Below are 27,358 nucleotides of genomic sequence, written 5' to 3' on the forward strand. Positions count from 1 at the left end.
ATCCTGTCAATAGAGGCATATAGGCCTTAGAATCAAACCAAATTACAGTCTGGTTAAATTACCTAAGTTCAGCCTGCTTCACATACTGGGCCACTTGATTTAATATATGGTCACCTTTGTTCTGCAGAAAGACCAGGGACAAAATTCTCCAACCTTCCAGTCACATGTTTCCCACCAGTGGGAGGTAGCACATTGTTTGCTAGTGGTGAGATTCTCTGGTCCCGCTGCTGTCAATGGAAATTCCCATTGACGTCACCCTACACTGGCAGGAAATCTGTGGGCGGGGATACGCTACTGGCGGGACTGAAGAATCACTTCAGCATGAATGGCTGGAGAATTCCGGCCCAAGTTTTTCATCTTGATGTCTGCCATGAGGAAGGTATTAGAATCAATCATTAAGAAGTATATTACTGGACACTTAGAGAAAACCAAGATAATCAGGAAGAGTCAGCATGATTTTGAGAAAGGGAAATCATGTTTAACCAAGTTATTGGAGTTCTTTGAAGGAATAACATGCAGTGTGGCTGAGAGCCTGTAGACATGCTGTACTTGGATTTTCAGAAGCATTTGATAAAATGCCACATTAAAAGTTATTTTGGAAAATAAAAGTTCATGATGTAGGGAACAACCTATTAGCATGAGTAGAAGATTGGCTGGATGACAGGAAATAGAGTATGCATAAATGGGTCTTTTTCTGATTGACAGGAAGTGATGAGTGGAGTCCCACAGAGGTCCGTGCTTGGGCCTCAACATTTTACAACTTATATCAATGACTAAGATGAGGGGAGTGAAGGCATGGTAGCGAAAAGATAGTTAGGAAAGTATGTTGTGAAGGAGACATAAGGAGGTCTCAGGCGGATATAGAAAGATTGAGTGAGTAGACAAAAATCTGGCACATGAAGTATATTGTGGGAAAATTTAAAGTTGTTCACTTTGGCAGGAAAAATATAAACACATAATATTACTTAAATTGAGAATAGCTACAGAATTCCAATGTGCAGAGGGATCTAGGTATTCTGGTTCATAGAAACACAGAAGATAGGAGCAGGAGGAGGCCATTCGGCCCTTCAAGCCTGCTCCGCCATTCATCACGATCATGGCTGATCATCCAACTCAATAGCCTAATCCCTCTTTCTCCCTATAAGCTTAAATCCCGTTCGCCCCAAGTGCTATATCTCGCCGCCTCTTAAATACATTCAATGTTTTTGGCATCAACTACTTCCTGTGGTAATGGATTCCACAAGCTCACCACTCTTTGGGTGAAGAAATGTCTCCTCACCTCCGTCCTAAATGATAGCCTGAATCCTCAGACCGTAGCCCCTTGTTCTGCACACCCCCACCATCAGAAACGTCCTTCCTACATCTACCCTGTCCAGTCTTGTTAGAACTTTATAGGTCTCTATGAGATCCCCCCTCATTCATCTGCAAAAACAATCCTAACCTAGTCAATCTTCTTCATACGCCAGTCCCGCCAACCCCGGAATCAGCCTGGTACACCTGTGCTGCACTCCCTTGAGAACAAGAATGTCCTTCCTCAGAAAAGGACAAGAACGTCCTTCCTCAGAAAACTGCACACAATATTCTAGGTGTGGCCTCACCAAGGCCTTGTATAATGAGATGAGACACATAAAGTTAGTATGCAGGTACAGTAAGTAATGAAGAATGCTAATGGAATGCTATCTTTGTTATGAGAGGAATTGGACATAAAAGTAAGGATTTTATGCTTCATTTCTAGAGGGCACTGGTGAGACCACATCTCAAACATTGCGTGCAGTTCTGGTCTCCTCTTTTAAGGAAGGATGTCAATATATTGGAGGCGGTTCACAGGAGATTTACTAAATTGATACCTGGAATGAACACGTTATCTTGTGAAGAAACGTTAGACAGACTGGGCTTGTTTCCACTGGAGTTTAGAGGAGTGAGGGATCAGCTAATTGAATTGTATAAGATGGTGAATGATCTTAACAAATTGGTGTGTCAACTTGTGGATGAGTCCAGAATTAGGGAGTATTGTTTTAAAATTAGGAGTCACCCTTTCAGTACAGAGATGAGAAGGATTTTTTTCTCTCAGTGGGTTGTGCACTTTAGAACTCCCTGTCGCAGAAGGTGGTGGAAGCGGGGTCATTGAATATTTTTAAGCCAGAGGAAGATAGATTCTTGATAAGCAGGAGAATCAAAGGTTATCGGGGGTACACAAACGGATCAGTCATAATCTTATCAAATGGCGGGGCAGGCTCGTGATGCTAAATGGCCTATTTCTAATCTTCCTTCATATATTTGTATATGTCCATAGCACTGAAGTCCAATGATAGTTACAAACTCAACCATGCTGCAGCATCTAACGGCCAATATCTCAGCTTCCACTACAGCAGGAGGATAAGTCACTGAATTCCTGGTGTTCTGCCTTCTGTATCAAAAGGTCAGTTTGCTGCCATGGAAACTCAGACCACTTTAGTCCCAGCTGCAGTTCCAATTGCAGCTCCCGCTGCAGTTCCAGTTCCAGACACTGTGGAGGCATGGCCCTTAGTAGTTGGGGCCGGACCCTAGGGATTGTTGAGGCAGGAAACCAAGCCAATTGAGTGTGAGGGTGCATATACCAGGCCGGGGGAGGATCATTGTTGGAGCCAGGAAGAAGTAGTGTACAGTTATATAGTTATTCTGTCTGACCCTGCTGCAAATATAGTTCAGTGTTTGTTAGAACATAAGGACTTGGAGCAGGAATAGGCAAGTCAGCCCCTTGAGCCTACTCCTCCATTCAATACAATCATGGCTGATTTCACCTCGACCTCGACTCCACTTCCCTGCCTGTTCTCCATAACCCTTCAATCCATTACCAGTTAAAAATCTGTCTATCCCTTCCTTAAACTTACTCAATGTCCCGGCATCCAGCGCACTCTGGGGTAGTGAATTCCACAGATCCACCATCCTTTGAGAGAAGTAGTTTCTTATCTGCTACCCCTTATCCTAAAACTATCACCCCTTGTTCTAGATTGCCCCAAAAAAGGAAGCATTTGCTCTGTATCTACTTTGTCAAAACCTTTTATCATCTTAAATATCTCAATTAAAACTCCTCTCATTCTTCTAAACTTCAGAGAATATAGGCCTAAACCGCTGAATCTCACTTCATAAGACAAACCCCTCATCTCTGGAATCAGTTTAGTAACTGTCTGAACTGTCTCTAATGCCACTTGTGGGCAATAAAGCCTCTTGTTCTTTAACCTACTGAGTTGCTCTCGATTTATTACAGACAGTTCAGACAGGCTTACACGGTGTCACAGCAGTCCCAGCTGCAGACACTATCATTCAAAGAGGTTTACAGGGTGTCACAGCAATCTCACAAGCTGTTCTCCAACAGATTACTAGGATTTCTGAAGTGTCATTGTGGGGAGTGGCAATGGCTTTAAGCCTTCTCTTAGGATAGCAACATTCATCCTCCCACCAGCGCCACTCTGCCAGTGTCCTTGCTGTTCCCTATTGACTTCTTACCCTATTGACTAGCCAGCCCGTGCCGTTTGGTGCAGCCCAAAGTTGGACCTTCTGCACCCAGAGCCACTTGAGGTCATCGTGCAAAGCCATCTGAATCCTCCTCCACTGAATGTCAGCGGCCGTCCACTGGCCATGCTGGAAGCACTGAGATCGCACTGTGCCACAGGACAGGCAAAGGCACATTGGAGGAAGGATCTAAGCAAATGACCAAGGGTGATTTGCTGATACTTGTTTCAGAAATGATTTGGTTTAGTATAGTAATTTGATTTGGAATGTTTACTCCAAAGACATTGCCTTTCATTTTCGCTTGGTGATCGAGCTGATTCTGTGATAGACAGTGACAGAGGGAAGGTAAGGTGTGGCAGTCTTGGTGAATGGGGAATTAGGGTTGGATTGACTGGTATTGCACTCACACTTGCCTGGCTAGAAAGGGATTGTGTTGGTTACTTATCTTTCTTCCTTTTCCTCCTTCTTCACTTCTTCAGCTGTTTGTATCTTGCTGAGTCATGGCTGTGCAGGGTGCATAACTTGGCTGCGCTCTGCAACAAAAACAGAGGTCATCCAGAGTGGAGGCCTTTTTTAACCGCTCCCATGAGTTTCTCTGTCATATTGCTCATGGTAGCATGACTTTCATTGCAGGCAGGCTACCCATGCCTGTGTGGGTTGCATATTGAAGTTGTAAGCTGTGCCGGGGGTGTCCCTTGTCACATAGTAACTATCTTCTGGTTAGTCATAGAATCATAGAAACCGACAATAATCTCACCTGGGCTCTGTCCCCGTAAACCCACATATTTACCCCACTAATCTACGCATCCCAGGACACTAAGGGGCAATTTTGCAAAGCCAATACACCTAACCCGCACATCTTTGGACTGTGGGAGGAAACCGGAGCATCCAGAGGAAGCCCACGCAGCCACGGGGAGAACGTGCAAACTCCACACAGACAGTGACCCAAACTGGGACTCGAACCCAGGTCTCTGGAGCTGTGATGCAGCAGTGCTAACCACTTTGCCACCGTGCCGCCCTGGTGAGTCTAACGTAGATGGCACAGCAGCCTGCTACAGGATGAAGGCATCGTGACTGCTGCCAGGATACCACACACCAGCTGGACAGTAAGGCAGTAGAATCCTTCCCAGTACATCTTAGAGTTGACATGCAGCCCCCGCAAAGCAACCTGCAAGGTAGCTACTGACACTCCACATGATTGGAGAAGCCATTTGCCTCATTTTCTCTGGCAAAAGGAAATGAAATGTATTTAGCTCTCTTGAAATGTAGAGTCTCAGTGACATCTCTTATGATAGTGAACTGGAAGATATTGCAAATATTGTCTGGAGTAAGCAGTGTATATAAAAGCTCATGGCCACCCTGTAGTAATTGCAATGGCACTCTTGCTCTGCTTTGAGTTGCAGTTGTGGCTGTAGTGTGTGGTAGAGTTCAGTAAGCACATCGGATAAGCTACTTCTCATTGAGGCTCAGAAATGAGAATTGCTCTCTGAGCAGGCTGAGGAGATATGGCTCCGACTGAGACCTCTTCCGTCGCTCGTCTTCCTCCATCTTCTGGCATCCTATCTTGCTCTGCGTCGCTTCTGCTCATTGTCCCTGACATGCGTAGTGCAACAGCAATGCTGGGAGTAAGTGGTTTGTGCAGAATCCCTGAAGTCAGGTCCTTTAGCATGTGTCACATCACTCCCATAAACTAAAGCAACATTGAAGGCCTCTGGAGACCACCGAGCATTTCTGCAATCACGGTTATAGCCAGCAGAAATCAATTGGCCATTAACCTGTAAATAGTTAATGATCCCTTTAAGGAACACTGGTGGTGGGCTCTTCCCAACATGTTCAACTATGCGTGTTTAAGAGGCAGGATGCCTTAATTGGATCATTGACATGAAAAATGACAGCGCTGGTGTCATATCAGCATTACATTCTCATCACCAAGTGGCTGGTGCAGCTCACAACAGAAATGTTGGTGCATGCTGCAGATGCCATTTCAGAGGCAAGAATGCACTGAATTTTGTGGCCTACAAATTTTATTCACATTGATGTAATAAATTGTATTTAAGGCAATCATTTTCAAATGATTTGGGAAGTAATTTGAATCAAAAGTCACCGATGCACAATAAGGTGTTGAAGGACCTGGGGCTGGATCTTTGTAAGTCCCTGTTCCCACCATCAGAAGGAACTCACATGTGCCAGTGCGGGAACCCAGAGGGCTATTTTCCAGGAGTCGGCCGATTAAAAGGCTGCTTTTCGGAACCTCATCTAATTAAGGATGGTGGGTGGGCAGCTGAGCTGGAGGACCAAGAGAAGGCGATCGAGCACTGTGAGATCGGTGGCCAAATTGTCAGAAGTGGGAGCTACCAATACAAGTCGGCGAGCGAAAGGAAACTCAAGAAAAGAATCTTCCACACACTTTTAAAATGAAAGAAGCTGCAGCTTCCAGGCTGACATCAGAGAGGACAACCTCTCCACTGGACGGCCAGCAGCTGTGGCCCAAGGACAATGGTGGGTAAAGCAGGAGGGGGAGCAGGGGGAATTTCCTGGTTGGATGGGCCTCTGGCTGCCTGGATTCTGGTTCTGGCCAGGATGATGCCTTGGTCCCTCACTTGTGTTTCAAGCTCGATGCGGGTGGTAGTGGTCGTGGTGGAGGAGGATGTGGGGAGCACATGCCATAGAAACTCTACAGTTCAGCCACCTAGTCCATCAAGTCTGCACCCACTCTCTAGTAACCCCATGCATTTACCATGGCTAATCCACCTACCTATACAGCTTTGGATATTAAGGGGTAATTTAACATGGCCAATCCACCTAACTTGCACATCTTTGGATTGTGGTAGGAGATTGGAGCACATGGAAACCAATGCAGATATGGGAAGAAGGTGCAAACTCCACCCAGACAAACACATCAGGCTGAAATTGAAACCAGGGTCCCTGGCGCTGTGAGGCAGCAGTGTAACCACTGTTGGGGTCTGTTCAAACAGCACTAAGCTTCCTCTCACCACCTGTCCATAAACAGAAAGGTGTTTTGATTAATTTCCTTTTTAATAAGTGGCGGGGTAGTTCCCAACCCTTCAGTTCTTTGGTGTGATCCCCACAGCTAATAACCCCACAGCAAACTCGAGGTCGGATGAATTCAAGAGGTTAGTTTATTGCACACAATCAAATTCTGGGAAAAGAGGATCAGCAACATCCATCCCTGCATTGAAAATAGAGAGAGAGAGGAAAGAAGGTTTTATAATACAAAGGCCACAAAGGAAATAAATATGATTTCATGTGAGGTCCAGAGTCCAGAATCAAAAGCATAGAATCCCACAGTGCAGAAGAAGGCCATTTGGCCCATCGAATCTGCACCAACCACAAGCTCACCCAGCCGCTATCTCCATAATCCCATGCATTTACCCTAGCTAATCCCCCTGACACTAAGGGACAATTTAGCATGGCCAATCAACCTAACCCGCACATGTTTGGACTGTGGGAGGAAACCGGATCACCCGGAGGAAACCCACGCAGACACAGGGAGAATGTACAAACTCCACACAGACAGTGACCCAAGCCGGGAATTGAACCTGGGTTCCTGGCACTGTGAGGCAGCAGTGCTAACCACTGTGCTACCGTGCCGCAGCACGGAGTCCCAGGAGGAATCCCTTCACAGAGGCCTGCGGACTGAAAGCTGGTTGTGTGAGGTTCGCTTTTCTGGTGGTGTTGACTTCACAAGATGATTTTAAAACAGCAGGATGGGCTTGCAGCGCAGATAAACGATGTCAACATGTTCAACAAACCAGGCTCACGTGACTTTACCTCTCCACAATACTTTCAATAAAGGATATGTATCCAGTGTCTGAAAATTGATTTTGTATTCCAGGCTGATAATGTCTCAGCTGGGCGATATATACACCACTACAAATAGCCTTGAGACAAAACATCCCAAGGCCTTGTTCATCATGGCCGGGGACTTCAATCAAGTCAAGCTCAAGAGCGTACTATCAAGTTACCACTAACAGGTCTCCTGTTTCACCAGAGGTCCAAACATCCTAGACCACTGCTACACAAATATCATGATGTGGAGATGCCGGCATTGGACTGGGGTGAACACAGTAAGAGTTTTAACAACACCAGGTTAAAGTCCAACAGGTTTATTTGGTAGCAAATGCCATTAGCTTTCGGAGCCCTGCTCCTTCGTCAGATGGAGCGAATATCTGCTCAGCGACTCTGCGCGAGTCGCTGAGCAGAAACTGATAGCCAAGTTCCGCACACATGAAGACGGCCTAAACCGGGATCTTGGGTTCATGTCACACTATCAGTAACCCCGACAGCTTGCCTCCTGGCCTTGCAGAATCTCACTGGCTGTCCTGTCTGGAGACAATACACATTTCTTTAACCTGTGCCTATTGCTCCCTCCACTCACATTGTCTGTATCTTTAAGACTTGATTAGCTGTAAAGATTCGCATTCTAATCAGTATTCTGTAACTTGATTTTGTGTCTCTGTATGCCTTGTTTGTGAGCAGATTTCCACTCCATCTGGCAAAGGAGCAGCGCTCCGAAAGCTAGTGGCATTTGCTACCAAATAAACCTGTTGGACTTTAACCTGGTGTTGTTAAAACTCTTACACAAATATCAAACATGCCTACCATTCTATCGCCTGCCCACACTTCAGCAAATCAGACCACAAGACTGCGTTCCTGCTCCCGACTTACAAGCAAAAACTAAAGCAAGAGAATCCATCAACGAAAGTCGTGCAATGTTGGTCTGAGGAATCAGATGATCTCCTACGGGACTGCTTGGAGTCAGTGGACTGGTCAGTATTTAAAAACTCTGCGACCAGCCTGAACGAGTACTACAGTAACTGACTTCATTAGTAAGTGTGTAGAAGACTGTGCCAAAGAAGCAAATCCGTGTGTTCCCTGACCGGAAACCATGGATGAACAGGGATATCCACTGCTTGCTGAAGTCCAGGTCTGATGCGTTCAAGTCAGGCGACACTGACCCATACAAGAAAGCCAGATACAATCTAAGAGACCCATCAAAAATGCCAAAAGACAGTACCGGACCAAGCTAGAATCCCAGGCTAGCCACACTGACCCCCGCCAACTATGGCAAGGTTTGCAAGACATAACAGGCTACAAGATGAAGACATGGAAAATCGCCGGCTCCAATGCATTGATGAGCTCAATGCATTCTACGTCCGTTTTGAGCAAGAGGTCTGCAAGAGTATGCTCTCCACCCTGGAAGCCCTGGATGAACCTGTATCTGGGGTCATCTGCAGATGTCAGAGCAGTTTTCTCAAAGGTCAACCCATGGAAAGCGACTGGCCCGGATGGGATACCCGGATGAAACTCAGATCCTGCACAGATCAGCTGGTGGGGTATTCGCAGACATCTTCAACCTCTCTTTACAACAATCTGAGGTCCCTATCTGCTTCAAGAAGATGGCCATCATCCCGCTACGGAAGAAAAACCAAGCAGCGTGCCTTAATGACTATCGGCCGATGGCTCTGACATCCATCATTATGAAGTGCTTCGAGAGGCTAGTCATGGCACAAATCAACTCCAGCCTCCTGGACTACCTGGATCCACGAGTTTGTCTACCGCTGCAACAGGTCCACAGCGGACACCATCTCCCTGGCCCTGCACTCAACTCTGGAACACCAAGATAACAAAGGCACGTATGTCAGACTCCAATTTATTGACTACAGCTCAACCTTCAACATCATTATTTCCACGAAACTCATCTCCAAACTCCGTGGCCTGGGCCTCGGCTCCTCCCTCTGCGACTGGATCCTGAACTTCCTAACTCACAGACCACAATCAGTAAGGAGAGGCAACAACACCTCCTCCACAATCACCCTCAACATCGGTGCCCCACAAGGCTGTGTTCTCAGCCCCCAACTGTACTGCTTATACACCTATGACTGTGTGGCCAAATTCCCCTCCAATTCGATTTTCAAGTTTTCTGACGACAGCACCGTAATGGGTCAGATCTCAAACAATGATGAGACAGAGTACAGGAATGAGATAGAGAATCTGGTGTACTGATACGGCGACAATAATCTCTCCCTCAATATCAACAAAACAAAGGAGATTGTCATCGACTTCAGGAAGCATAAAAGATGATGCCCCTCCATTCATCAATGGAGATGAAGTAGAAAGGTCGAGCTTCAAGTGTTTAAGTGTCCAGATCACCAACAACCTCTCCTGGTCCCTCCCATGCTGACACTATAGTTAGGAAAGCCCACCAACGTCTCTACTTTCTCAGAAGGCTAAGGAAATTTGGCATGTCAGCTACAACTCTCACCAACTTTTACAGATGCACCATAGAAAGCATTCTTTCTGGTTGTATCACAGCTTGGTATGGCTCCTGCTCTGCCCAAGACCGCAAGAAACTACAAAAGGTTGTAAATGTAGCCCAATCCATCACGCAAACCAGCCTCCCATCCATTGACTCTGTCTACACTTCCCGCTGCCTCGGCAAAGTAGCCAGCATAATTAAGGGTCCCACACACCCCAGACATTCTCTCTTCCACCTTCTTCCGTCGGGAAAAAGATACAAACGTCTGAGGTCATGTACCAACCGACTCAGGAACAGCTTCTTCCCTGCTGCTGTCAGACTTTTGAATGGACCTACCTCGCACTAAGTTGATCTTTCTCTACACCCTAGCTATAACTGTAACACTACATTTTGCACTCTCTCCCTTCCTTCTCTATGAACAGTATGCTTTGTATAGCGCGCAAGAAATGATACTTTTCATTGTATGCTAATACATGTGACAATAATAAATCAATTCAAATCAAATCAAAGCCATTATAGGTTGAAAGAGATGCTATTTGTTGAGGGGCTGGTGTTTGGCAACACATTGTCTCCATAGACTCTGACTCTGCTGGCAGGTCTAATTTAGCAAATACAAATGGTCTTCTTGTAGTTCCCTTTGAAGTTGGACTGTGCAAGTCCCCAGGTAGAGACCCCAGCACTGATTCACTCCACTAGTTACAGTCTGCCAACTTGAAGAAGCCCCATTTCTCCCTGCTTCCTGTCCCTTAACCAATCATCAACCTGCGCTAATACCTTACACAAGTACATGCAGAGAATATCTGTTCAACGTCTCTGCCATTTCCTCAGTTGCCATGATAATTTCTCCCATCTCTTGTCTCAGAAGAATCAACACTTACTTTAGCTATTCTCTTCCTTTTTATATATTTGTAAAAGCTTTTATTTCTGGCTAATTTACATAGAATCATCGAATGACTACAGTACAGAAGGAGGCCATTTGGCCCATCGAGTCTGTACCGACCACAATGCCACCCAGGCCCTATCCCCATAACCCCACACATTTACGCTGCTAATCCCCCTGACACTAAGGTCAATTTAGCAAGACCAATCAACCTGACCCGCACATCTTTGGACTGTGGGAGGAAACCGGAGCACCCGGAGGAAACCCACGCAGGCATGGGGAGAACATGCAAACTCCGCACAGACGTTTACTCTAAGCTGTGAGAGATTGCCTTAATTTAAAAATACTGACTTAAGTTTAGAGCGCAACCAGTTGAACTAATTAATACAATTTGAACTGAAGTAACTATAGCAGTAAGGGAATTAGTTTTAAAAGCATTACTAGGGACATTTATTCAAATTAATAGCTCATACAAGGTAGTAACTTGATCCTATAAGGGAACAGAGATTTTCCTTTAGATCATAGATAGATTGCTGGGACCTGGCAATTCCTGTGTCATGTCGGAACATAGACTCACAGAATCCTACAGTGCAGAAGGAGGCCATTCAGCCCATTGAGTCTTCACTGACCACAATCCCACCCAAGCCCTATCCTCATAACCCCATGCATTTATCCTACATAGCCCCCCTGACACGAAGGGGCAATTTAGCATGGCCGATCCACCTAACCCGCACATCTTTGGACTGTGGGAGGAAACCGAAGCACCCGGAGGAAACCCATGCAGACACAGGGAGAATGTGCAAACTCCACACAGACAAGCCAGGATTCGAACTCGGGACCCTGGCGCTGTGAGTCAGCAGTGCTAACCACTGTGTCACCGTGCTGCCCTGCTAACCACTGTGTCACCGTGCCGAACCTTGGGATGCTCCATGTGTTTTGTAAGTGCCTCCAAATGTTTGAGTACGAGCTCAGCTCATTGATCTGCACCTCAATTTCATTCATCCAACTAAAGGGCGAATGTATAGAAAGGGAGAAGGTAGTGAAATTAATGAAAAAGTTACATTTGAAATGTTTCTACAAATTAAGCCGGGAAACTGAATAATGCGCCACAGAAAAGGTAAATTGAGGACAGATATTGGTGGGTTCTTTACACAGAGAATGATTGGACAAGGGAATAAACACCCCGGCAGAGTGGGAAAAGGCATAGGTCATTCTAGATAGAAGAACTAAGATGGGCCAAATGGCCTTTCTAAGCAGTAATTCTATTGCAATGTGGAAAAGTGTGAACTTACCCACTTTGGTAGGAAGAATGGAAAAGCAGAATATTTTTTGAAAGGTAAGAGACAAGTAAATGTCGGTATTCTGAAAGGTTTGGGTACTCTTGCATGTGAATTGGGGTAAGTTGGCACATCGGCACTGCAAGCAATTAGGAAGGCAAATGGCATTTTAGACAATGTTGCAAGGAAATTGGAGTATAACTGCTGCAAGACCTATCTACTGTTATCTCAGGCTTTGGTCACACTGCAGTTTTGGTCTTGCTATCTAAGGAAGGATATGTTTAAAGAGGGTTTAATGAGGGTTTAATAGATTGAGAGGAGAGGAGAGATGAGGAGCAATTGGTTAGAATGATCATAGAATCCCTATAGTGCAGAAAGAGGCCACTTGGCCCATCAAGTCCACACTGACCACAATCCCACCCAGGCCCTATTCCAGTAACCCCTCATATTTACCCTGCTAACCCCCCTGAAACTACGGTCAATTTAGCACGGCCAATCAACCTAACCCACACATCTTTGGACTGTGGGAGGAAACCAGAGCAGCTGGAGGAAACCCACGCTGACATGGGGAGAATGTGCAAACTCCACACAGACAGTGACCCGAGGCTGGAATTTAACCCGGGTCCCTGACGCTGTGAGGCAGCAGTGCTAACCACTGTGCCACCGTGCCACCCTAACCACTGTGCCACCATGCCACCCTAACTACTGTGCCACCGTGCCGCCTTATGGATCTATATTTTTTTGATTTAGTAGCATGAGGGGTAATCTCAATGAAACAAATAAAATTCTTACAGGTATGACGGGGCAGCTGCTGAGAGACTGTTTTGCCTGACTATAGAGTCTATCAGGGATCATATCTGATTTCAAGGCCATTAAGAAGAACTCTGAATCTGAGGAAAACAACAGGACAGAGCGCTCTGGATGCACAATACATTCAAGACTCAGCTCATTAGATTTTTAGACATTAAAGAAATCGGGTGATATGACAGATGTTTTTGCTATTGGGATGCTGTTTCCAGTGGGGCTTTGCAGGGCTCAATACTCGGTCCCCAGCCCATTTCTGATATCTATTATCAATTTAGACATAAATGATCAAGAGGTTTGCAGACAATATAAAAACTGACTGCAGGATTGGTAATGAGGATTGGTAGTGAGGAGGTAGCAATGCAGGAAGACATCAATGGAGCAGCAGCTGGACCCTGTATGCAGGGGGCAGAGAGTGTGATAGACATTAGCTACAGGGGGGTGGTCACACCACAGGTCCAGACAAGTAGATGGGTGACTGCCAGGACAGGCAGGCAGGAGTCTCCTGTGGCTCTTCCCCTCTCAAACAGGTACACCGTTTTGGATACTGTTAGGGAGGGATAGCCTCTCAGGGGAAAATACCAGCAGCAACCAGGCCTGTGGCATCACAACTGGTTCTGCTGTCGAGCAGGATCAGGCTATGACCAAGCAAGTGATAGTACTAGACGACTGGATAGTCAGGGGCACAGATAGGCGTTTCTGTGGCTGGGAACAAGACTCTAGGATGGTGTGTTGCCTCCCTAGTGCCAGGGTCCTGGGTGTCTCTGAGCAGGTTCAGGGCATCCAGAAACAGGAGAGTAAACAGACAGATGCTTTTGTCCACATTGGCACTAATGACATAGGCAGGAGGAGGGAAGAGGTCCTGCGAAGACAATTCAGGGAGTTAGGTAGGGAGCTAAAAAGCAGGACCTCTGGGGTAGTAATCTCAGGATTACTCCCCATGCCACATGCTAGTGAGGCTTGGAACAGGGAGATAGTACAATTGAACATGTGGCTAAAGAGCTGGTGTAGGAGGGAGGTTTTAGCAAAATGGATCACTGGGACATCTTCTGGAGAAGGTGGGGCTTATACAAGGGCAGGTTGCACCTGAACTGAAGGGGCACCAATATCCCGGGTGCGAGGTTTGCTAGTGCTGCTCGGGAGGGTTTAAACTAGTGTGACAGCGGGGTGGGAACCGGAACAGCAGGCAAGTAAGGGGAAGAAAGCGAGACTGAGATAAACATAGTGCAGAGTAAGAGCTGGCAGAGGGAAGCTGCGGAGCTCGGCAGAACTGGAGGTCTGGAGTGCAATTGCTTCAATGCAAGAAGCAAAACAGGTAAAACAGATGAACTGAGAGCCTGGATTGCTGCATGGAATTATGATGTTAATGCAATTATGGAGACATGTTTAAAGGAGGCACAGGACTGGCAGCTTAACATTCCGGGATATTGTTGTTTTAGATGGGACAGAAGGGGAAACAAAAGGGGTGGGGAAGCTGCACTGCTGATTAGGGAGCACATCACAGCTATGTTGAGGGAGGACATATTGGAGGGATCTTGTAGTGAGGCATTATGGGTGGAGCTCAGGAATAAGAAGGGTGAATGTTGGGAGTATACCCAACAACCCGCAGGAGACAGAGGAGCAGTTCTGTAGTCAGATACTGAAAAAGTATGAAAACGCAGGGTAGTTGTGGGTGACCTTAACTTCCCCCATATTGACTCAGACTCCCTTACAATAAGGGGCTCGGATGGGGACCAATTTGGTTAGATGCGTCCAGGAGGGCTTTTTGATACAGTATGTTGACAATCCAACCAGGGAGGGGGCCATACTAGACTTGGTAATGGGGAATGAGCCAGACAGGTGATCGACGTTTCAGTGGGGGAGCATTTTGGTCTTAGCGACCATAATTCCATAAGATTTCAGATAGTCATGGATAAGAACAAGAGTGGTCCTCAGGTGAGGGTGCTTAATTGGGCGATCGCCAATCACACCCAAATTAGACAGGAACTGGGGAATGTGGATTGGGAGCGGCTATTTGAGGGCAAACCCACATCTGGAATGTGAGGGGCTTTTAAAGGTCAGTTGGTTGAAGTGCAGGACAGGCACGTCCCTGCAAAACTGAAGGATAGAAAGGGCAGGATTTGGGAACCGTGGATGACAAGGAAAATTGTAAGCTGCTATTTAATACGGGGAGAACATGGACTCCGCACAGTGAACCAAGCCGGGAATCAAACCTGGGTTCCTGGCACTGCGAGGCAGCAGTGCTAACCACCGTGCCACCCTAGTTAGTGACAGGCAGCATTGTGCTGTATGGGGAATGTCATGTCTCACCAACTTGATTGAGTTCTTTGAAGAGGTGACAAAGATAATTGATGAGAAAAGGGCTGTGGGTGTAGTGTATATGGACTTTAATAAGCCGTTTGACAAGGTCCCACATGGCAGACTGGTACAAAAACTAAAATCACATGGGATTCCGGGTGGGAGATGGATACAGAACTGGCTTGGTCATAGAATAAGAAGTTTAACAACACCAGGTTAAAGTCCAACAGGTTTATTTAGTAGCAAAAGCCACACAAGCTTTCGGAGCTCCAAGCTCCTTCTTCAGGTGAGTGGGAATTCTGCCTTGGTCATAGAAGACAGAGAGTAGCGGTGGAAGGGTGTTTTTCAGAATGGAGATCTGTAGCTAGTGGTGTTCCGCAGGGATCAATGCTGGAACCTCTATTGTTTATAGTATAATTAAATGATCTGTACGAAAATGTGGGGGTTCTGATTAGTAAGTTTGCGAATGACACAGAAATTGGTGGAGTTGCTGATAGTGCCGGGCATTGTTAGAGGATACAGCAGGATTGGAGACTTGGGCACAGAAATGGCAAATGGAGTTTAATCTGGACAAACGCGAGGTGATGCATCTTGGAGGATCAAATTTAGGTGTGAATTATACCGTAAATGGCAGAACCCTTAGGAACATTAATATCCAGAGGGATCTGGGCGTGCAGGTCCCACAGTTCCCTATAAATGGCAACACAGGTGGCCAAGGTGATTAAGAAAGCATATGCCATAGTTGCCTTCATCAGCCAGGGCATTGAGTACAGGAGGTGGGAAATCGTGCTGCAGCTATATAAAACCTTGGTTAGGCAGCATTTGGAGTATTGCATGCAGTTCTGGTCACCACACTACCAGAAGGATGTGGAAGCTTTGGAGAGAGTGCAAAGTAGGTTCACCAGGATGTTGCCTGGTCTCGAGGGTGTTGGCTTTGAAGAGAGGTTGAATAAACAAGGATTGTTTTCACTGGAAAGATGGAGGTTGAGGGGAGACCTGATAGAGGTCTACAAAATTATGAGAGGCATAGACTGGGTGGATAGTCAGAGGCTTTTTCCGAGAGTGGAAGTGTCAGTTACGGGGGGGGGGGGGGGGGGGGGGGGCACAGGTTCAAGATGAGAGGGGAAAGGTTTTAGGTGTGTGGGGGAAGTTTTTCACGCAGAGAGTGGTGGGTGCCTGGAACGTGCTACCAGAGGAGGTGGTGGAAGCAGGCAAATTAAGATACATCTGGATAGATGCATGAATATGGAGGAAATAGGGGAATATGGACCGTGTAAGGGCAGAAGGTTTTTTCAGTTTAGTTAGGGCACCATACTGATTTGGAGGGCCGAAGGGCCTGTTCCTGTGCTGTACTTTTCTTCGTTTTTTGTTCTTTGACTGGTTAAGTGGGGAGCAAAGTAGCAATACAAGTTCAACCCAGAGAAGTGTGTGGTTATAGACTGGGGAGGTCAAACAAGACAAAGGATTTCACAACTGGGAGAATACTGGGAGGTATCGAGGAAGTGAGGGAGCTTCTTGGAGTGAATGTCCACAGACCCCTGGAAGTAGCAGGACAAGTCAATAAGAAGACACTTGGAATCCTTTCATTTGTTAGCCAAAGCATAGAATGTAAGATTAGAGAGTTTATGTTGGAACAGCATAAATCATTAGTTCGGCCACAATTAAGTAGTGTGCGCAGTTCTGGTCACCTCATTAGAGAAAACATGTAATTGCGTTAGTGAGGGTACAGAAGAAATGTACGAGGGTATTGCGAGGACTAGAAATTTGGAGCAATGAAGAAAGATTGGATAGGCTGAGGATGTTTCCCTTGGAACAAAAGAGGCTGAGGGGAGATTTGATTGAGATGTGAAGGGCCCTGATAAAATGGATGGGAAGAGCCTATTTCCCCTGGCAGAAAGGTCAGTGGGGGTATTGGTTTCAAGTGATTGGTAGAAAGATTAGAGGAGAGATGAAGAAAATGTTTTCACCCTAAGGGTAGCCGGGATCTGGAGGGTAGTAGAGGCGGAAAGCCTCAACTCATTCAAAAGGTGTTTGGATATGCACCTCAAGTACATATTAGGCTGTACTAGGTGGATTAGGCTGGGGGGGCTCATTTTTGGCTAACGCAAACACAATGGGTTAAGTGGCCTCTTCCTGTGCCGTAAACTTCCCATGATTCTATAAGAAGGATATTATTAAACTAGAAAGAGTGCAGAAAAGATTTACTGGGATGTTACCGGGACTTGATGGCTTGAGTTATAAGGAGAGGCTGGATAGACTGGGACTTTTTTCCCTGGAACGTAGGAAACTTAGGGGTGATCTTATAGATGTCCATAAAATAATGAGGAGCATAGATCAGCAAGATAGTTAATATCTTTTCCCAAAGGTAGGGGAGTCTAAAACTAGAGGGCATAGGTTTAAGGTGAGAGGGGAGAGATACAAAAGGGTCCAGAGGGGAAATTATTTCACACAGAGAGTGGTGAGTGTCTGGAACGAGCTGCCAGATGCAGTAGTAGAGACAGGTACAATTTTGTCTTTTAAAAAGCATTTAGACAGTTACATGGGTAAGGTGGGTATAGAGGGATATGGACCAAACGTGGGCAATTGGGACTAGCTTAGTGGTTAAATAAAAAGGGCGGCATGGACAAGTTGGGCCGAAGGGCCTGTTTCCATGCTGTAAACCTCTGCGACTCTTTAAGAAGAAAGTGGGAAAATGGAGCTCAGCCATGATCTTATTGAAGGAGCAGAACAGGTTTGAGGGACTGCAATTGTGCCCTTAGTTTTTATTTCTTTATTTATCATGGAATGTGGGTGCTGCTGGCTAGGTCAGCATGTGTTGCCTATCCCTGATTGTCCTTGAGAAAGTGGTAGTGAGTCGCCACAGACCAACCAAGGGGTCTGTTAGGCTATTTCAGAGGGCAGTTAAGACATTGTTGTAGGTCTGGAGTCACGCGTCGACCACTAATCAAGTAAGGATGGCTGATTTCTTTCCCTAAAGGACACCAATGAAAGAGATGGCTCTTTATGGCAATGGTAGTTTCCTGGTCACCATCATCTGAGACTAGCTTTCAATCCCAAATGTACTAATTCATTGAATTTATTAACTAATTGAATTCAAATGTCACCAGCTGCCATTGTGTTATTTGAACCCATTTCCCCAAAGTATTATCCTGGTCCAGTGACAATAACACTACACCTCCATCTCCCCATTTCCTCTGCGCCACTCCGAAATTCTTCACACACTGTTCATAACAGCACTGCCCCAAAGTGTTCCTACTCCCCAATCTTATCCATTTTCAAGCAGGTCCCTGTCAGCTTCTATCAGGTACCTTTGCATGCACCCAGCTCCTTATCTGGCTGCCCCAGCAGTTCACAAGGAACCAATCCCTGCCCGAGCAAGAAACCACACCCCAGCCATAGCTTGTCAGAGTTTAAAACATTTTATTCCAATTTCTTTGAGCGTTGATGTTCGTTCTCAGTGCAGGACAACAGGTAACAAGCTGGAAGCGATCAGAACTGAATCTGTGAATCTTATGACAGGTAGAAATCTAAATTATTTGCGGTTTTTGTACAATGCCTGTTACAATGGTGAATTGAGTAATTGTTACTTAAACCAGACAGTTAAGGTAGGTAAGATGGTCAAGAAGGCATACAGCGTGCTTGCCTTCATTGGCCAAGGCATGGAGAATAAAAGTTGACAAGTTCTATTCCAACTGCAGAAAACTTTAGTTCAGCCGCATTTGGAATATTGCATGCAGTTCTGGTCGCCACACTACCAGAAGGAAGTGGATGCTTTGAGAGGATGCAAGGAAGATTTACCTGGATGTTACCTGCTTTGGAGGGTTTTAGATATGAGGAGAGGTTGGATAAACTCGGATTGTTTTCACTGGAAAGACAGAGGCTTGAGGGGCGACCTGATAGAAGTCGACAAAATTATGAGAGACATCGTTTGGGTGGATAATCAGAGGCTTTTTCCCGGTTTGGAAAGGTCGATTACAAGAGGGCACAGGTTTAAGGTAAGTTTAGGGGAGACGTGTGGGGAATGTTGTTCATACAGACGGTGGTGGGTGCCTGAAACACGCTGCCAGTGGAGGTGGTGGAAGCAGGCACATTAGCAACGTTCAAGGTTTATCTTGATAGGCAAATGAATGAGAGGTGAACAGAGGGATAGAAACCGCGTATTGGTGCAGGCTTGGTGGGCCGAAGGGCCTGTATTGTTCTTTGTTCTCTTTGTTCTTTGTTATCGTGCCCTCTATAAACAGTGGCATAGTGGTAATGTCAGTGGACTAGTGATCCAGGAGCATGGACTAATGGAGGCACAAGTTCAAATCCCACCATGGCAACTGGTGGAATTTAAATTCCATGAAAGAGTCTGGAATGAGAAGCTAGTCTCAGTACTGGTGACCATGCAACCATTGTTGATTGTCTGGTTCACTGTTGTCCTTTAGGGAAGGAAATCTGTTGTCCTTATCTGGTCTCAGCCTACATGTGACTCCAGACCCACATCAATGTGATTGACCATTAACTGCCCCTCTGAAATGGTTTGGCAAGCCACTCAGTCCAAGGGTAATTAGGAATAGGCAACAAATATGGTTTGTCACATCCCATGAAAGACTTTTTTAAGAATTCAGAATCTACCAGGGAAATGAGATGTTGTCTATTAAATATTCACAAGAACAGTAAGTGTCTCCCAGTTTATCCTGGCTGAATGGCCATGATTGCATGAAAGCCTTCTCATTGCTGGTGGACAGGGACTTGCTCGCTGTTTGGTAAAATTCAGGGGCCATTGGAAGGTCGCCTCAGCCTGCAGTCGACAAACAGCAAGAGCACAGAACATGGGAAAAGATAGCTTTCTGAGCACTCCCTTGTTGTGGCATTTAAATCATTGTCACAGGAAGCCGTGAGATACAAAAGCAAAAATACTGCGGATGTTGGAAATCTGAAATGAGAACAGAAAATGCTGGAAAAGCTCAGCAGTTCTGGCAGCATCTATGGAGAGAAAAACTGAGTTAAAGTTTTGCATCTGTGTGACTCTTCTATTGAACATTTTCAGGTTTTAATTTAAGAGAGAAAAGTAATTGTGTCCCTCACTGCACTCTGAAAGGGCACAAGGGTGAGCCCCTTTGTGGTCTACACTAGGATTGGTATATAGTAGAACCAGTTCTCACTCACTCGGATGACAAAGGACTAATCGTCACTGATTCAAATGGAGCAGCCCTAGTTCTTTCTCACTAGTGTGCACTAGAACCCTTGCACCATCACTAGTTCTTTCGCTGTCCCTGGCTGGTACCTTCTTGTTGCACTCACAAAATGAGAGTGCCGTTGTTGTATTCTCACCTATAGGGCGGGATTCTCTGGTCCAGTCCAAGGCGGGACCTGTTGCAAGTGAAAATGGATAATTTGACCTTCCAGCCAAAATTCCATTCACTGTCAACGGCACCAGAAAATCCAAGCCACAAACAAGGATTTCGGCCATAGAGGGTGCGCTCTCCTTACACAAGTAATTTTTGAACTCTCGCTCCTATCTTTAGACTGCTCCCTCACTGCACTCTGTCTTGACCGGGACTGGCTGTGCGAGGAGGATGACATATCAATGCTGTAGTCTAGAACAGTCTGCACACAGCTTCTGGGGCGAGTGTGGGCGAACTGGGCCATTTAGTAAAATAAGAATCGTTGATGGGGTGTGAATGTCACTGGCAAGGCCAACATTTATTGCCCATCATGGATGATGGCATAGTGGTTAGCACTGCTGCCTCACAGTGCCAGGGACCTGGGTTCAATACCGGCCTTGGGTGACTCTGAGTGGAGTTTGCACGTTCTCCCTGTGTCTGTGTGGGTTTCTTCCGGGTGCTCCGATTTCCTCCCACAGTCCAAAGACGTGCAGGTTAGCTGGATTAACCATGGTAAATGTGTGGGGATTACTGTGATAGGTCGGAGAGAGGGCCTGGGTAAGATACTCTGTCAGAGAATCGGTGCAGAGTCAATGGACCAAGTGGCCTCCTTCTGCACTGTAGTGATTCTATGAAAGCCACCTAATTGCCCTTCAGAAGGTGGTGGTGGGCCACCTTCTAGAACAGTTGCAGTCCAGGTGGTGTAGCAACATCCTCATAAAAACACAAGAAATAGGAGTGGGATTAGATCACACAGTCTATCTAACCTGCTCTGCGTTTAATATCAAGCAAGGTTTCACCTCCAGTCTCATACCCATCGTCCCTTATCCCTTGATTTGCTGAGACACCAAAACTCTGGCAATCTCAGCCTTAAGTGGGGCATTCGCAACTCCCTGGGTAAAGGATTCCAAAGATTCACACCTCTTTGAAATGAAGGAATTTTTCCTCATCATAACACAGTTAGGGAGGGAGCTCCTGGACTTTGACCCAATAGCAGTAAAGGAACGGCCGACATATTCAGAAATCAGGATGATGTGTGACTTCGAGGGGAGCACAGGGTGTTCTCCCTTGTGCCTACTGCCCTTGTCCTTCTATGTGGTAGAGGTCACATGTTTAAAAGGTGCCGTCTCGCAAACTAGTTTATCCTGGTCTGCATAGCAACTGAGGTTGAAGCGGGCGTGGCGTTGGGAGGGTGGGGAGGTGGTGGGAACCGTGAAACCTCGTGTCACACGGACCTTGGGCAAGGAAAGCACTTGCGAGCACTGTATAACCACAGAAAAACCAAGGACTCCAGCAAATAGGGGGTTTTCCTGAGCATGCTGTGGTAGATTGAGAATGTAGATTGAGGATCTCAACTGAGTATTCTGTAGCAACTGGGTCGCCTCCCCAGAGTCTTTCTACCATTCATAAAAACACAAGTCATAGGGGAGGCAATGGCATAATGGTAATGTGAGTGGACTAGTAATGTGACTAGACCCAGGCTAATGACCTGGAGAGAGGATCTAACCCCTTGACATTCAGTGGCATTGCCATCACTGAATCCCAACATCCTGGGGGATACCCTTGACTAGGAACTGAACTGGACTATAAATACTGTGGCTACCAGAGCAGGTCAGAGGCTGGGAATTCTGTGGCCAGTAACTCACCTCCTGACTCCCCAAAACCTGTCCACAAGACACAAGTCAGGAATGTGATAGAAAACTTTTCCTTTGACTGGATGAGTGTAGCTCCAGCAACACTCAAGAAGCTCAACACCATCCGCTTGATCGGCACTCTATCCACATTGATTATTCACTCCCCGACTGATGCAGAGTGGCAGCTGTGTATACCACCTACAAGATGCACTGCTGGAACTCTCCAAGGTTCCTTCGACAGCACTTTCCAAACATCTACTATATGGAAGGACAAGAGCAGCAGACACATGGGAACACCATCACTTGCAAGTCTCCTCCAAACTATCCTGACTTGGAAATATATTGACTGTTCCTCCGTGTTAAAATCTAGGAACTCCCCCCCCCCCTCCCCAACAGCACTGTGGGTGTACCTACACTTGTAGCGGTTCAAGAAGGCAGCTCACCAGCACCTTCTCGGGAGTGCCTGGGAATAAGCAACAAATGCCAGTCTTGCCAGTGAGGCCCACGCACAGTGGACATATGCAAAAAAAAAAATCACAGCTCAGGGAGAAGCTGGCACCTTGGAGGCCACAATTAATCCTCACTCCTTTCCCTTGAGTTGACCTGTTTATCTGCAACCCTCTGACCCTCTCAATTTCACTCAGATACCGCACTCAAATGCCCATTCCTCACAAGTCAACCCCACATACTGATGGTCATTCTCTCTGACTCAAACCTTCAGCATACAGTGGGTGTGATCAAACTGGTGCTCTGGGTGTTGCAGAATATCCCTGGCTTATCTGAACGACACTTATGCAGTGTTCAAGGGCAGTCTGGGACTGGGGCTGTTTACTGACAATGCTCAGAGCAGCCCAGTTCATCCTGTCAGACTGATACCAGCAGCAACCTGATGAACTAGCTAATACTTTGAATCTGTATCGAAACACTAACTCGGTTTCTCTCTCCACAGATGCTGCCAGACCTGCTGAGTTTCTGAGCATTTTCTGTTCTTATTTGAAATTTCCAGCATCTGCAGAATTTTGCTTTTGTTGTATGAATTGGAGCTTGAGAAACTGGAGAATGACTAATTGCAGAGTTTGATTAAGGGAAGACAGATTAACTGCAGTTAAAATAACTGAAGTTATATAAATCTTTATTGTTTACCTTTTTCAACCTCTCTCCTATTCTATCCATCTGTTGTACCTCACATGAGTACCGCACTCAGAACCAAGGTCCTCTCCCTCTCCCCTTGGAATCCTGCAAGTGAACTCTCTGTCTCTCTCTCCCCAGGCTCCTACACCTGCTCTCTCTACTTCTCTCTCTTGCCCTGGATTCCTGCACCCAGCCCCTCTCTCTCTCTCTCCCTGGATTCCTGCACCTGCTCTCTCTCCTTCTCTCTCTCTCCCTGGGCTCCTGCACCAAGCCTCTCTCCCCCTCTCTTGCCCTGGATTCCTGCACCCAGCCCCGTCTCTCTCTCTTTCTCTCTCTCAACCGTCTCTCCCTGGGCTCCTGCACCAAGCCTCTCTCTCTCTCTTGCTCTGGGTTCCTGCACCCAACCCCTGTCTCTCTCTCTCACCGTCTCTCCCTGAGCTCCTGTACCCAGCAGGGCTCTCTCTCCCTCTCTCTCCGTGGGTTCCTGCACCCAGCTTCTCTCTCTCCATCTCCCTTGCTCTCGCCTTGGGCACCGACATCGGGCCTCTCCCTCTCCCCCCCTGGGTTTCTGTAGTGAGCCTCTCTCACCTGTGGTCTCTGACACCCGATCTTTGTCCCTCTCTTGCTGGGTTCCTGCGCAAAGCCTCTCTCACTTCAGTTTCACAGCAAAAGCATTGTTCCAAATATACTGTTTCCTTTTGCAGAGAAAACTGAAAATGGGAATAATCATGCACAGCTGCCCATTTCTGTTGCGAGTCCCTCGTGTCTTCATCCAGAAAGCAGGCCCATCTCTGGCAATCTATGCTCAGCGTTGCCCCGTAACTTCCCGCGGCCTGATAACTAGTGGCATCAACTGGCAGTGGGTAAAGGAGAAAACCCCATCTGGTAAGACTGGGCACTAATTGTTGTGCTGTGTTTCTATAATGTGGCGATCATTTTCCAGGCAATTCTTAATCTAACTGAATTCTGCAAAAACTCCCAGGACAGGTACAGCAGAAGATTAGATACAGAGTAAATCTCCTTCTACACTGTTCCCCTCAAACACTCCCAGGGCAGGTACAGCACGGGGTTAGATACAGAGTAAAGGTCCCTCTACACTGTCCCCATCAAACACTCCCAGGACAGGTAAGCACGGGTTTACATACGGAGTAAAGCTCCCTCTACACTGTCCCCATCAAACACTCCCAGGTCAGGTACAGCACAGGTTTACATACGGAGTAAAGCTCCCTCTACACTGTCCCCTTCAAACATTCCCAGGACAGGTACAGCAGAAGATTAGATACAGAGTAAATCTCCTTCTACACTGTTCTCCTCAAACTCTCCCAGGACAGGTACAGCACGGGGTTAGGTACAGACTAAAGCTCCCTCTACACTGTCCCCCATCAAACAGTGCCAGGACAGTACAGCACAGGGTTAGGTACAGAGTAAAGCTCCCTCTAAACTGTCCCCATCAAACACTATCAGGACAGGTACAGCAGGGAGTTAGATACAAAGTAAAGTTCCCTCTACACTGTCTCCATCAAACACTCCCAAGACAGGTGCAGCACGGGGTTAGATACAGAGTAAAGCTCCCTCTACACTGTCCCCATCAATCACTCCCAGGACAGGTACAGCACGGGGTTAGATACAGAGTAAAGCTCCCTCTACACTGCCCCCATCAAACACTCCCAGGACAGGTACAGCACGGGGTTAGATACAGAGTAAAGCTCCCTCTACACTGCCCCCATCAAACACTCCCAGGACAGGTACAGCACGGGGTTAGATACAGAGTAAAGCTCCCTCTACACTGCCCCCATCAAACACTCCCAGGACAGGTACAGCACGGGGTTAGATACAGAGTAAAGCTCCCTCTACACTGCCCCCATCAAACACTCCCAGGACAGGTACAGCACGGGGTTAGGTACAAAATAAAGCTCCCTCTACACTGTCCCCATCAAACACTCCCAGGACAGGTACAGCAGGGGGTTAGGTACAAAATAAAGCTCCCTCTACACTGTCCCCATCAAACACTCCCAGGACAGGTACAGCAGGGGGTTAGATACAGAGTAAAGCTTCCTCTACACTGTCCCCATCAAACACTCCCAGGACAGGTACAGCAGGGGGTTAGATACAGAGTAAAGCTTCCTCTACACTGTCCCCATCAAACACTCCCAGGACAGGTAGAACATGGGGTTAGATACAGAGTAAAGTTCCTCCCGCATAGTATAATTCACCATTTTTAAGTGTGGGTACAACAAAGAATTTGCATTGTGTGCTTATTATGGATGGTCTCTATTCTCTTTTTCTGCAACCCTACAACTTAAGTAACTGTGCTCCACGAACCAGCAATGGTTGTGTCTTCAATGCTTCGTACGTAAAATCAGACAACGCTGATAAACCCTGTGCTCTAAAACTGTGTTGAATGATGGAGTAAGAGTCTCGCCCTGTCCCAGTTTAACATGCATACGGTCATTGGATGTCCATTTGCGTTTGTTTTTCAGGTCCAGCTGCCTTGATCTCAACATGGCTTTCCCCTATTAAGGCGATGGTCCAGCCCTCCAGCCAGGTTGCCGCACCCACCGCCAACAGTTTTAATGCCAACTGCCCTTTTGTGGAATCCGAGATTAAAAAGGGTATCAGCATGGTTATTCGCAAAGCAAGTCTGGCGATGCAAGAGGATGTGGCATATGCGAGTCCTCAGCAAGGTGAGAGTGGAGGTGGCAGCCAATGGAAGTGGGAACCAGAGGGTTAAAAATGAAGCACGACACTCGTGTGGCCTCAGGTGCCCCACAGTACTTTACATTTAATCAACGTTCTAAACTGTTTGAGTAGGGGGGGGTGGGGGAAAGAGTGGCAGCTCATTTACGCACAGCAAGACTTCACAAATATGATCATGACCCGATACTCTGTTTGATTGACCAGGGTGGGTTTCCGTGCCCTTCCTCAAATTGTGCCATGGGATAATTTACATCTATCCAAGAGGGCAGACAGAGCTTCAGTTTAACACCTGAGAAGAGACTGTCGCCAACAATACAGCGCTCAAGTGGCTTGAGTGGCTGTTCTTTAGATCAATGGATGTCTGAGAGCTAGTTCAAGAATTGACAGGGTTTCTATATTAAATAACAGGTACGGGGAGGAGGAGGCATGGAGAGGAGGATCAAAAACACTACTGCCTTCATCCTAGCTATCACTACCTCCCCTATCACCCTGACCTCACTGACTATATTGGCTACCAGTCGCCCAATCCTTCAAGTTTAACATTCAGACTCCCATGTTTAAATTACATGGACACTTTGCCCTTCCCTATACTTGTAACATTTTCCATCCGACAACCTCCTTCACTTGAATTGTCTGTTCCTCCAGTTCTGGGTGTCCTTGTGCATGAATCACAAATTGCAGTTATGTTGCAGCTGTATAAGGTGCTGGTGAGGCCACACCTGGAGTACTGTGTACAGTTTTGCTCTCCTTATTTGAGAAAGGATATACTGGCACTGGAGGGGGTGCAGAGGAGATTCACTAGGTTGATTCTGGAGTTGAGAGGGTTGGCTTATGAGGAGAGACTGAGTAGTGGAGCTATACTCATTGGAATTCAGAAGTATGAGGGGAGATACTATAGAAACATAAAAGATTATGAAGGGAATAGATAAGATAGAAGCAGGGAAGTTGTTTCCACTGGCAGGTGAAACTAGAACTAGGGGGCATAGCCTCAAAATAAGGGGGAACAGATTTAGGACTGAGTTGAGGATGAATTTCTTCACCCAAAGGGTTGTGAATCTTTGGAATTCACAGTGAAGCAGTTGAGCCTACTTCATTGAATGTTTTTAAGGCACAGATAGATACATTTTTGAACAGTAAAGGAATTAGGGTTATGGTGAGTGGGCGGGTAAGTGGAGCTGAGTCCATGAAAAGATCAGCCATGATATTATTGAATGGCGGAGCAGGCTTGAAGGGCCAGATGACCTAATCCTAGTTCTTATGTTCTTCATCCAGAGGGTAGTAAATGTGTGGAATTCACTACCACCGAATATAGTTGAGGCCAAAACGTTGTCCAATTTCAAGAAAAAATTAGATATAGCTCTTGGGGGGAAGGGAGGATTCAGGATATTGAATTCGATGATCAGCCATGATCAAAATGAATGGCGGAGCAGGCTCAAAGGGCCGAATGGCCTACTGCTGCTTCTAGTTTCTATGTAATGAAAAAGATGCAACACAGA

At 46.5% G+C, this 27,358-nt stretch overlaps 1 protein-coding gene across 5 annotated transcripts in view; it reads left to right on the plus strand.

Annotated features, from left to right (window-relative positions):
- The first annotated feature begins 18,427 nt into the window (after positions 1-18,427).
- Positions 18,428-27,358, plus strand: part of LOC144506269 (5-aminolevulinate synthase, erythroid-specific, mitochondrial-like) — a 38,077-nt gene continuing 29,146 nt past the window's right edge. For 2 of the 5 annotated variants that reach the window (XM_078232138.1, XM_078232141.1), the window contains exons 1-3: positions 18,428-18,502; positions 23,870-24,050; positions 25,646-25,849. In XM_078232138.1, the coding sequence (XP_078088264.1) occupies positions 18,476-18,502; positions 23,870-24,050; positions 25,646-25,849 (412 nt within the window). In that variant the 5' untranslated portion in view covers positions 18,428-18,475. Of the gene's footprint in view, positions 18,559-23,869; positions 24,051-25,645; positions 25,850-27,358 lie in introns of all 5 variants that reach the window. The other 3 variants (XM_078232139.1, XM_078232142.1, XM_078232140.1) reach the window with 2 other exon arrangements.

Source organism: Mustelus asterias, chromosome 17 (genome assembly GCF_964213995.1).
Source record: "Mustelus asterias chromosome 17, sMusAst1.hap1.1, whole genome shotgun sequence".
Taxonomy (NCBI): Eukaryota; Metazoa; Chordata; class Chondrichthyes; order Carcharhiniformes; family Triakidae; genus Mustelus; species Mustelus asterias.